At 36.5% G+C, this 13,297-nt stretch overlaps 1 protein-coding gene across 1 annotated transcript in view; it reads left to right on the top strand.

Annotated features, from left to right (window-relative positions):
* The first annotated feature begins 801 nt into the window (after positions 1–801).
* Positions 802–13,297, top strand: part of ntf3 (neurotrophin 3) — a 28,701-nt gene continuing 16,205 nt past the window's right edge. Inside the window, exon 1 of the mRNA XM_053508519.1 lies at positions 802–1,201. Coding sequence (XP_053364494.1) covers positions 1,184–1,201 — 18 coding nt within the window. The 5' untranslated portion in view covers positions 802–1,183. The remainder of the gene's footprint in view (positions 1,202–13,297) is intronic.

Below are 13,297 nucleotides of genomic sequence, written 5' to 3'. Positions count from 1 at the left end.
TCTACAAATGTTTGCTGCTATATTATTGTTTATAACTTAATAACACCAAGTATTAAACCCTGAATGACAAATAAAACCAGCATCGTATGCCTCATAATCAAACCAGCTCCATTAGCTTAAATATTTCACTATTTAATTTTTTTTTTCACCAAAGTCATGCTGTCTGTCTTGAAGTTTTGTTTCTTTTTTTTTAAATGCAAGATGTCAATTCAAATTACTGTAGACTATTTACTCAAGTGTGATTATTATAAAGCGCTTTAAAGTGGTCATTGAAAAAGGGAAGATTTAAACAATTAAAACTGTAAAAAACAGTACTACAGTACATCATATATGTTATGTGTATATACTGTATAAACAGTATGCAATGTTTTAGACAGATGGAAATAAAAATGTATTACATCAAACACTTTGTATTTAAGGACTCACCACTCCTAGAATCTCATGGGCTTCGTAAATCTCTTTAATAAAGACAAATGCACTTGTTTAACAAACGAGGTCCTGTATCTTGCTGCTCCCTGGCTTGATCCTGTGCTTTGTGAAGTTTTATATCTTCTCCCTGTTGGCAGAAAAAAAAAAAGAAAAAAAAAAAGTTTGGATTGGCTACCTTTAATTGTATTCCTTCCTGACACTCAGTGTTCCCAGGATCCTATGATAGGCTCTGGATCAACCACATCCCTGATCATGATGAAACATTTAATAAAGATGAATGAGTAATGAATCATGGGTTGATACTAAATAGTGTTCTAACAAAAGTGTATATACTGTATACAGTATATGATTAAAAATACAAACAAAATTACAGTGTGCATTGTGCTATGAGTGTCTGATTATAGTGGGGAAAAAACATGATTGTTCAATTATTTGCACACAAAAACTTTGGCAGCTAGTGTACAGTATTTGTGCTTAAAGGAGTGAGTGAGAGAGAGAGAGAGAGAGAGAGAGAGAGGTGGCAGGGAAAGGAAGAAAGAGATCGAGACAGACAGAGTGAGTGAGTGAGTGAGTGAGAGATAGAGTGAGGCAGTGAGAAGGGAATACCACTGAGCACACACTGCGTGTCAGGAAGAGTTTGTTGGAGCAGCACGACGCAGTGCGCTTGGAAAAAAATTGGGAAGTTTCCAAAAAGGATCCTTTATAAACTCGTCACCTTAATGTCGGGACTGCTGAATATTCCCCCACCGATGCTATGGTTACCTTTATTACGGTATGTGTGATTTAGTCTGGTTTCTGTTAACTTTCGGAGTTTTTTTTTTCGAACACTGTATTCATTCGCGCTTGAACACACACACACACACACACACACACACACAGACAGTTTAAACACTACTTTCTTGAATTTCTTCCGTTAAACAGCTTTGAGTTCCATACAGAGTGAATGTCCGCGCGCAGATGGTTTTCCAGTCTGTCATGTGTTTTCGCGTTAATTCCTCTCTTCTGTCCGTCTGCGTTAAGCGCTGTAGCGTCAGTCCCGGGTTTTTGAAGCGAAAGCCTGCAATCTGTGGCAGCTGGGGGAAAAAAAACAGAGAGGTGAAATGCAATATACAGCCTGAGGGACAACTGAAAACCAGTACGGGCAACTTGATTCCTTAACCTTCCCTCATATGCTCTCATCTGGGTGGAAGAGAATAGAGTTAGAGGGCCGAAAGTGTCGTGGCTGCGCCCCAGACCGCATCCCACCGGAGAGGCAATGCTGCGTTACAGTACTGTAGCACACTGGCCTTCTCTCAGGTTTAATGGATCAGCTCTGCCTCAGATATCAGAAATATGCAGCAATATCCACAAGGCAGCAGCCAGAGAAACTATTTAAAATGTGGGTTTGACATGCATGGAGAATACATTTCATGCATGTTTATGCAAAGCATGACACCCCCCCCCCCCCTCTCACCCCCACCCTGGAATTTTAAGAAGCAGTAAGTTACAACAACAAAAAAAAAAAAAAGTGAGAAAATTTGCAAAACCAAGAAACTTTTTTTTGTACAGTATAATAATTTCCAAATAACGAATAAACACCTACCATTTATTCGTAAGCCCCCATGTGTACAGTAAGAGTTAATTCTGCACTTGGTTTTCTTGGATGATTGTCTGAACTGACTTTACAGCGAGCTGTTTTCATCTGAAACAGTGGCAGCCCATTTCCAAACGAATAATCCACTCGAATGTACTGTACTATGATGTAATGTACATATTGTTTGGAAAACCTACTTAGAAGAATATATTGTTCATTTTTGTTTTCACGTTTTCTTGGCAGTTATATAACACACATGCCCACACGCATAAATACATACATACATACATTGAAAGACAGACTAATGGCTTTGACTCTCTGTGGTCTTGTATAGGCTTGCCATACTGAGGAATCTGTCAAATAGAGTTAATAGACCTGACACAAAAAAAAAAAAAGGATCCGCTCTAAAATTAAGTAAAGAAGTGCAGGACAGAGGATGGGTGAAGCCCTATATATGTAACCCAGTTGGTTACGCAACCTATGGTTACAGACTAACGTAAAATGTTTAGCAGTGTCTATAGTGTTAATGAGCGATAAATAAGTGTTAAGCCTGTCTGAACCTGCAAGAAAAGCTCATATGTTTTCTTTAAGTCACATTTACTTTTACAGTATTTTTGCCCAAATGGACAGAGCAAATAATTCAACTATAATCCGCTATAAGAATGTCAAACAATGTTTATACAATTTTAAGAGTAATCTGTGTGTATAACCAATGATGAACCTGCTCGTTCATGAGAGAATTGTAGAGTGTTTGCAGGTGCCACATTGAGCAGTAATAGAATAGGAAACATCACCAGCAGGGCTTTTCCGCATGCCATTGAATTTACAGGACTATAAAGACTTATAGACGTCAGTGCAAATAGCTGGGATGTTCAGATTCCTGAGCAACACACATTCAATTAGTTGTAATTTAGAAAAAAGTTTACATTCACTATTTTAATAATTAAAGTATGGCTAATACGCATTTTGTTATTTAATAAATATTTATTTTGCTCGTCAGTAAATCTGGTTATTTTCCTTGTTCTGGCGTCAGATAATCTTAAAAATATCCTAAAAATCACACACATACAAAAAAATAGAGGCTGTGACTTTTTTCAAAATAAGCATAAAGTATGCTGGTTTGCAATTGAAATTTTCGCCAAAATATTGCATTTTTAAGACCTAAAATAATGTAAAATTTATAGCCAGTTCAAAAATGAGTTACATATTTGATAGTATTTATTTATTTATTTATTCATTTATTAGTTAATTAGCCTAATCTAAAGCTAACAGAAAATCTTATCTTTGATTAACATCAAGTTATTTAAACAATATTAGATTATATTAGATAAGATTAGATTAGAATTATCTTTTTTGTCACTGTACATGCATGGTACAAGGTTACGAAATACAGTTATTATCTAACCAGAAGTGCATTTGGCACAGTGCAAAATAATTTGCATATGTAAACAGTACACAGTGAAGGAGTTATATACTATGAGTGCAAATGGTTATAGGTGGATGCAATAAAGAAAGATATTGTATACCATGATAAATAATTTGCATATGTAAACAGTACACAGAGAAGGAGTTATTTATACTGAGGGCACTGATTATAGGTGGATGCAATAAAGGAAAATATAGACCATGATAAAATAATTTGCACAGAATTTCAAATTAGTACAGAATTTCCATGTTTTATGAGCTTGCTGACTTTAATTTTCAGCTTATACCACAGGTTTTTTATCGGGGTGAAGTTAGGGATGGGGTGGCCATGTCAAAAACTTGTGTGGATTTAAAGATATGTTTGAATAATTTCAATGACTCAACCGCAGCTCTTCTGTCGAGTCAGCCAGAGTTTCATTGAAATTGTCTCATAACATTACAGATTCTTCACCGTACTTAACACTGGAGAAAGTTCTTTTCTCTATAACCATACGCTTTTCATGCCAAATCCACATTGATTGCTTTGTTGCTACAAAACACTATGTTGGTCTCATCTGACCATAGAACTGGTATCAGTTAAAGTTCCAGTAGAGTTTAGCAAACCCCAGATGCTTATGTCTGTGGTTAGATGAAAGGAAAGTATTTTTTGACACGTCTTATAAAAAGTTCGTTGCCATGGGCTAGAAGCTAATTGCAGATTTGGGGACACGGTACTGTAAATTTCAAGCCATGATGTTTAGAGAAATTATGTCCTCTTTATCCATCCTCTTTATCTGTGTTTGGGATGGAGTGTGTGTGTTGGGGGTAGGAGGGTGGCACAGAGGCACTTGCATGTACTGTAATTGATGAGTGCTCTTTTAACTGTGGATCTAGGCAGGTCTGTATGAATATAGTTTGATTGTAATTTGGTCAGCGGGCAATTACACTAAAAAGGAAGGTTTAGGCTGGATTTTCAGTATGGTCAGAGGGTTGGGCAATACAATGAAAAACTTCATGAAAAACTAGGAGAAGTGTTGTGTTGTTTATGCAGAAACAAACAGTGTGTTTAGTACGCGTAAAACCTCTAGCAGCTATTATGCACATATTACAACTGCCTATTCTGTCCTGCCTATTGGCCAAGAGAGTATTAAGAACAGCACTGCCATGATCATGTCAAAATGTGACAAATGCATATATAAGGGCATATTACTACGGAGCAACACGAGAGAGACAAAGTCAACCTTATACTGTATTTCTGTTTCTCTCCGGCTTAGTGGTAATGTGAGTAATGTGAGAATTTAATCACAGTGACATCAATCTAAAATGGCACCGTGATTTTTAAACTGAGCTGAAGAACACTTAACATAAAAGGCTGTCAGTTTCAGGCGTATATATTTCTGGTTTGGCTGGAAATAATATATTATATAAGTTTATTTGGCCTCAGCTGTGTCATGACGCTGTACATTAAAACGTTTTTTGTTATCCAGGTCTTTATATCAGTCAGTTCGGTTAGTTGTACTCATTGCCAGTGGTGATTTGAACACTAGAGACTTTGTCCAGGCTGGATGGAGTTGATTTAATATTTCTGGTCAGTGTAATAGTTCTGATATAATAGCACATGTACTGTATATGCAGTAAATGCAGTATAAATGCAATGCAGGTTGCATGCTGTATCAGATCAATAGTCACTCATTTAGAGTTGATTTAAGCAAAAGCAGTGAGACGTTAAGACTTTAGCCAATTACAGATTTAAGTAAAATTTGGAAGTGTGGGGATGAAGTTTACCAAAGACAGAAGTGTGATTCTGTGTGTTTATGTGATTCTGACTTTGGACTTAGGCCAGTTTTTCAGGCGTGATATTGGCTTGAGTTCTTGGTCAGCTAATTCAACCCATGGGCATGCTTCCATCCCGAGCTCATGTTGTGATTTCATGACCTTTATTTATTTTGTGTGTGCAATTAACTGTCATTACTTATTGAAAAAATGCTAAATAATGTATTGTACTGGATCGGACAGACGCATTTGTAATGTCCCCTTCTAATTCCTATATAAACACACAAGTCTTTTTACATTTTCTCTAGCTTCTGTATTCTGACCAAAAAAAAAATAAAATAGTCCAAATACAGTATGTGTGTAGATAAAAGGTATAGGCAGAAACAGGCAGGCAGTTTGAATGGTCTGAATGTGGTGTCCAGAATATTTCTCCCAGTGTTCCCAGTTTAAATACTAGCAAAATGTTTGGATTTAATCAAGTCTGAATAAAACCCCTAGACAATTTGAGGTCTAGTTTACATTTTTCAGAAGCACAAAAATTTTTGCTATTCTGACCTTTACTTTCTGAAATACAGCAACAGTACTTGTTTTGCCAGGCCTAATTATTTTGAGTCTAATAGAGATATGTTCTAATCTCTAAAAGGCAAGCATGCACACATAAGTGGGTTTCATGCACTCTTTCCACCATCACTCCCATTCATGATGCTTATGTCTATATGTTCTACATGAGCCCTGTTCTTGTGTGGTTCTTTACTCTCCTAGACCTGAAGTGCCCCATTTATCTGAGCGCGGTGACGGTGCTCCACCACAGCTGGCCTGTCACTATAGAATGTGAACTGAGGATCTGGCCAAAAATTCAGGAGTACTTGCATGTAAAGCATTAAAGGCCAAATCATACTCGAACATGACCATACCCAAACAACCATACCCAGCAGTGACCCCAGGCTGTTTTTGGTCTTCATCTTCATACTGTGGGAAATTCACAGCTTTGACCATATATGGAATAGTTTGACCAGTGAATATCAAATAAATTGAGAGACCATCTAGACAGTCTTTACTTAAAGTGCATTTGGGAATTTTGGACCTTTGATGGCATCTCAAGAATGAGTTACATTATATATATATATATATTTTTTTTTTTCATAAAAACTCCTTTGCACTTTGACATTGAAAGAAAAAGGTGCTTTGACAGCCTAAGGAAAACCAGATACTGCATGAGCAGACATATGTGATTATAATCGCCTATGACATCTGTGTCTAAACTCATAACACTACAGATCAGTTCAGTGATATAAGGATAATGTTCTTTCCCTCTTATATCACTAAAGGGTACTGCATATCATAACATGGGCAAGAGTACAACAAAAACAAACTGACCCTGGAATAGCTGCAGGGTGAAATAGCTTTTGTATAGTGTGTGTATGCATGTGTGTCTTTGTGTGTTAGGGACTTGTGTAATTGTTCTGGAAAGATGTTTTGCAAAACAAAGCGTGTGCAATAGACCTTTAGGCTTATAAACCACAATGTTAAATTGCCTTTGTGTTACTGGTGCTTACAGCCATTTACAGTACAGATGGAAAATAGGCTGGCATTATCTGATTACTGGGCACAGTCATTATCAGATAGTGCTGGCAAATATACAAGGTTGGTCATCACATTTCCATACACTACCACTGGATCAAAACAACCGTAACCATGTTACCGAATGCTCATTTAATCATATTAGGCACAATCCTTCTTAAAGTATCAATATTACAATCCTTTACAAGTTTTCATAAATACAGTACATACCATATTAACACTGAGCACTGTTATCATCACTGTAGTTTTTGGTATTTACAATATCATTGTAGCTCTAGGCACAGTGGTGAGGTTGCTGACATTGTTGTCCCACTCATCTGTGTTTGGGGGTTTGAATTTCAACTCTAGTCTGTGTGTATGGAGTTTTTATGTTTTCTCTGTGCTTGTTAGGTTCCCCCTGGATTCCTTCCTTAGTTTAAAGACATGTCTTGTAGGCTAATATGTAGTATACTTAAATGAAGGATATATATAATTGGTTTGCGTTTGGAAATCCTTCATTCTCATCAGAGTAAATATTCATAATGTCTTTCATCGCATGACATGCTCCAGCAACTGGTAGGTCAACTTCCAGTATTCTCAACTCAGAGTTCCCTCCAGAGTGTAGAGTGATGCCAAGTCAACATGGCTGGGCACAGCATCAGCATCAGAGATAAATAAAGTAAATCTTCTTACCTTTAAATGAGTTATACTGTATTTACAAGTATTAGCTTTAGATTATTTAAAATTGAGTCATATTGATTTGTTAAATGCGTGAAGGTGGAAACTGATGTTATTTAGACCAGCGAATCATTGTTTTGGATGCAATGCAGCATCATATTTTAAATAAACGTGTTGCTGCACCATGTTTCTATTGGTTTATAGTTGAGTTTTTATTATTTTATTATATTTATTAAAAATAATATTATTTATTATTTTATTATTAGTTCAGTACTTGGCAAAGTGCTAACTGTTAATCTTGATATTAGGAGATGGTAACAAAACAAAGAAACAAACAAAAAAGATATCATATCATTATACATTATATATTCACATTTGTATCATATACAATATATATATATATATATACAGTACTGTGCAAAAGTGGGCACCATATTACTGTATACAGTATTTTGTTATACCAATTTTGTTATATATGTTGATCATGTCTGCATAATTATGTGCAAAATCATTCAGTATTTCAATTCAATTCAATTTTATTTCTATAGCGCTTTTAACAATGGTCATTGTCTCAAAGCAGCTTCACAAAAATGAAATAATTTTTTTTGAAAAGAAAATATTTGGAAGTGTGTATGTGTGAGAAAAATATGTCTAGATAATAATGAAATGAATGAATGATGAATGAAATGTCTCTGATGAGCAAGCCAAGGGTGACGGCGACAGTGGCAAGGAAAAACTCCCTGAGATGGCAATAGGAAGAAACCTTGAGAGGAACCAGACTCAACAGGGAACCCATCCTCATCTGGGTGATAACAGATAAAAATAACATCATGTGTGTTGTGCAGGTGAAAGTTTAAGATAACCGAAGTTATTTAAATTAACATGAAGTCCAGTTCAGCATAGGGAGTCAGTAGGTGCAGAGGGCATCATAAAGCAGAATCCAGCTGGAGCTGGTCCTTCTCTGGATGCCTCACAAACCTTGCAGGGTTGGCCTTCGTCTACTGAAGCTGGCACAATCTCCAGATGCCTCGGGATGGGTAGAAAAATACAGAACAGATGGAGAGAATTAGCGTAGTTGCCATTCAGGATAGATGTACTGGAGTATGAGGTTATGAGATGAGTTACGCGTATGCCAGATTAAAGAGATGCGTCTTGAGTCTACTTTTGAATTGAGAAACCGTGTCTGCTCCCCGAACACTGTCTGGAAGGCTATTCCAAAGCTTTGGAGCTAAATATGAAAATGCCCTACCCCCTTTTGTAGATTTTAAAATTCTGGGAACTACCAGAAGTCCGGAGTTTTCCATATATAACTTAATTTTTTTTAAATAGATAACATTACAGGTGAATATATGCATGGCTATAAAGAAAAAAAATATATAGTACAAGACAGACCAGTTTTCAGATGGAAACAAAAAAACCTAATGTACGCTCCTGGGATTTACCAGAAGTTACCAGAAGAACTCATATTCTCCAGCACGCTCAGTAAAACCTAACAGCTGTTTTCTTATAAAACAGCACAAATCTGTGACTAAAACTCCTGATTTAAGAAATAAGTTTTCACTCCAAATATTGACTGTTTATTTTATTGCTCTTTATAGAAGTTTCTTTTTTTGCAGAAATGTTTTCAAAAGCAATCTTTGCTTATGCCATATTTTTGTATGTCCCCAGACTTTTGCACAGTACTATAAGTAAAGTATTAGTTAGGTTTTACTGAGCTTGCTGGAGAATAGAAGTTCTTCTGGTAACTTTGTCACACTCGCTCCTTTCTATTTCTATGCAAATCCCACGAGCGTACATTAGGTTTCTTGTTTCCATCTGAAAACTGGTCTGTCTTGTGCTCTATTTCTTTCTTTACAGCCATGCATATATTCGCCTGTAATGTAAATTATTTATTTATTTGTTTATTTTTTATTTATATATGGAAATACTTAATGATTTTGTCAATAATTATGCAGACATGATAAACATATATAACAAAATTGGTACAGCGTTTATAATATGGTTCCTGAGACTTTTGTATAGTACTGTATATATATATATATATATATATATATATATATATAAATCATGATAAAACCTTAATTCCAGTTAACAAATTAGATTAAAAGATTAAATTGACACATTTTTTTACTAAACCCTGCTTTATTATATTCTCTGGAGGCATGTTTTGTTCTGAAAGCCAAATTACTGTGCCCTTTTTTCTGTAGTGAAACTTATCATGAGCCACTTTTTTGGGGAGACTTCAACATGGCTGGAAGCAGGACAATAAAAACAGTAAAAACCCAAAATAAATTCAGCAAAGGAGAAAAGCTGTAAAACTGTCAGTCGTTTAAAAATATTTACTCTGCTGCGGCGGCTAGACAAATATTATCTAATCATAAATGATAAGGACAGAAGTGCAAATATTTCAGACATGCTTACCGTATCAGACACATTCAAGTTTGGTAGGTCTTTAAAGAGTGTTTACAACACAACCATACAAACAACTCTCGAACATGTCTTCTTTTGGATGATTTAGATTTTATAGTAAAGATTATTCATCAACCTAGATAAATCAAGATAGATAAATTTTGTTTCATGGTAATTTTGCAATCAAAAAACAACAATTACTGTCTATGACAGGCTGGGTAATCTTATTCCAAGCACTAACCTAATTCCCGTTTTGTTACTCATGCTTTTCCCAACTCAGGCAGGGCAGTATTACTCTACCATTGGACTACTGGTTTTACTCTGACCCTATACCCAGCCTTTATTTGCCTTTAAAAGGTGTGCTGGGTGAATATGAGCACTAATCACTCCAAGACTGAACATTCCCTGGCTATGCTCTGCTCTTTGGCTCCAAGATGGAATGTGTTTTCTAATGTATAAATTAACCTCATCTTTATAAAGCAATTATTTACACTGTGCTTCAAGAAGCAAGCACGGAGTTAAATAGTTATATCCTTAAAAAGTCACAAATAATCTGGACATATTTCAGATAAAGGATAAGGACCTTTATCTTTTAATTAGTCAAGACTTTTCCATATATAAACATGCACCATTTTGAAGACTCATGTTACAAGAATTCTTCGGAGCCGTGCTCACAGTATAAGGCAGGATAATTTGGGCTTAAAATAAGACCTGACTGCAGGCTCAGCACTCTAAAATCATTAGAGAACCTACAATTTCAGGCAGTGGCAGGGAGTGTGTAGAGATCACACATGCAGTGCGCTCTGTGTTAATAGGAGGTGTTGAGTGCTGCTGGCAAGGCAGTGCCCTCTAAGTGTGCTCCAAACACACAGGCGCATAGCTACAAGGTTTAAAGTGCCTTTCCTCTGCCTTTCATCTCTAATCCTAAAGAAAGCGATGTTCAGTTTGTCATGTGCATGACAAAAATTTTGAGAAATGTATTAAATTTGTTATTTATCTTACGCTCAGTGTGACTGGATAAGTATTAGAGTTTAGGTTAAACTACGCTAAAATTACCAAAATTCCATTTCTGTATCGATTATACTTCAATCAGTGATGGTCTAAAAGACTGACACTAAGCAGACGTTGTGCCCGAGAATAGTTTCCTATACAAAGTCTGTTTTGTAACTAAAATACACAGTCAGTAATGGCTCTTAGCTGAAAATCCAGTTTAATTAGTACAGTATGTGTCAAATTAGATAGTGTTCGAACATCATAAAGCAGTTTAATGAAAGAAAAATGATTCAGCTCCAAAGATAATGAAAGTTAGATGCAAAGTCAGCACACCGTTCATGTATGTGTGTAGATTTCCCTGACTGGAAATATTTGCCTGTTTGATCTTGATGTGATTTCAGAGACTGTGGGGTCAAGTGTGTGTGCTGAAAGCATTCCGCAGATCTCTAAATGTAAACCAAGAAGTGTGCACAAAGCATTCTTTCCTGTCTTTTGCCTTTCTCCAGATGGAAACTGGTGTATGGTGCGAGTCATTGATCCAGGTTTGGGGGGTCCAGATACTCCAGCTTTATGAGAACATCTGGAAATCTAGAGAGCATTACGGCTTATAACACACAGTATAAGGTGATATTAGCTTCATGTGTGGCTCTTTTATGACCAAGAATAGAAACAGGTGCAACCAAGGATTAAATAAGTATTTTAAGGTCTCTGACAAAATCTTTGGACAAAGGCATGGGCTTTGATGGGAAATACACCTCTAGCTGTTTAACTTTAAAAGTGCATAATTACCAGAGTACCAAGTGGGATATCCTTACCTGAGGTCATTTTTATTTATAAGTTTCCTGAGATCTTTGGAACAATAGGTAAAGATCACCATTGTAGACCAGGTGATCCCAGTATGTTGAAGTGTGAAGTGTGTGGGAAGAACAATCACGCATGGCAAAATATAAAGGAACATTTCAATTAGACATAGTCATGATGCCCATGTTTAGTTCACATGATGTCGCTGACCCTCCTTCCTGATTATTTTAGCCTGATCAGTCCAACATCATCGCTTTGCCATCATTTATGAAACCACTACACTGGTTAAACATAAGATCTCTAACTGTTAGGGTGTTTTCCATTGCACATTTGAAACGAGGGACAGGTTGAAAATGAGTTAGTGAGTCCTAGTTGTTGTGAGTGATGACTATGATCACTTTGTTCTTTTGTCTGCTTAACCATTTAGTTGAGAAATTCATCAAAAATTACATGTTGTTGGTTCCAGTCAACTTTTGGTACCGACATGATGATGAGCACAGCACCAGTTTCTAGTGCCAAAAGTTCTGATAGTCTGCATTGGAAAATTACATTTTTATAAAATAAAATGGACTCAAAGACGAATGACGTCTGGGTTAAATGTTCCTTTTTGGGCACATGGATAGTGAAGTGTAGTTTGTCACAAATCAAAAGGCATCTTATTTTATTAAAAGCATGTGCTGCTATTAGAGAGTAGTCATGTTAGACCTTCTTTTACCCTAAAGGGATTCACTGAGTGTATTTCTGCTTCTCACCCAGTGTTTGCTGGACTGACTCTGTATGCGTCTTTGTGATAACGATACAGTGATTACTGTGATCAAGCTTTTTTATTTTGCTTTATATACAAAAAGTATTTCAGAATTATTTATAGAATAGTTTTTTAAGTACATGGATTTGTGGATTTAATTAAGTGTAGTCCTAACTTAAAATGTGTATGCAATTAATAAAAGCTATCAATGTTTAAAGGATATTTTAAAAACATTATTCAGGCAATTGCTATAGTTGGTGCATAAAATAAGTATAAAAAGTCTGTGAATAAAACGTCTGTGTGGCAAATAAATGTAATCCCTTCTGGAGGCAAGTTCCCGTAGGTAATAATGTGAATGTATATAATATGTTCCAGCAACCCAAAAATATTCCCAATTTCTAATACTATCATCATATTTTTGCTTATAAAATCAGAACATTTAGTACAGACATGTAAATTAAGTTAAATATGAAATAAATAGACATTAAACCTCAGTTAACCTTAATTCTTCTTGGCACCGGTTGCTTCAAAACTGAAAGTGCCTCTTTTCTTCTTGCTACTGTCCGCGCTAACTTTGCTCAGACCCATGGTGCTGTATCCTCATCAAATCCTGCACAAACTGCAAAAACAAAAAAAAGTAAACTTGCACTTCTTGGCCGAGCTCTCTCAGAGGGGAGGGATGAGAGGTACTTCGTGCTGCTACATCAATCGCGGCTCTACAGCCAATCAGGGGCGTCTGTGAGCTCACGCGAGCGAAAGGAGCGGATAGCGCTGTCCTCCGAGTGTGTTACGCCGCCCCCAACGGTGCGAGTGAGTACAGTAGATGCGGTCGGCTGACATCAGGTGGTTCGGAGGAAACGCGTGATAGTCTTCGGCCCTCCCGACTGACTGGGAGTAGAAGCCTTAATGTGGGAGCCCCCTAGTGACAGGGA

This window comes from Clarias gariepinus, chromosome 12 (genome assembly GCF_024256425.1).
Source record: "Clarias gariepinus isolate MV-2021 ecotype Netherlands chromosome 12, CGAR_prim_01v2, whole genome shotgun sequence".
NCBI lineage: Eukaryota > Metazoa > Chordata > Actinopteri > Siluriformes > Clariidae > Clarias > Clarias gariepinus.
Note: the sequence above shows the minus strand (reverse complement) of the source record. Positions and strands in the feature narration are given on the sequence as shown.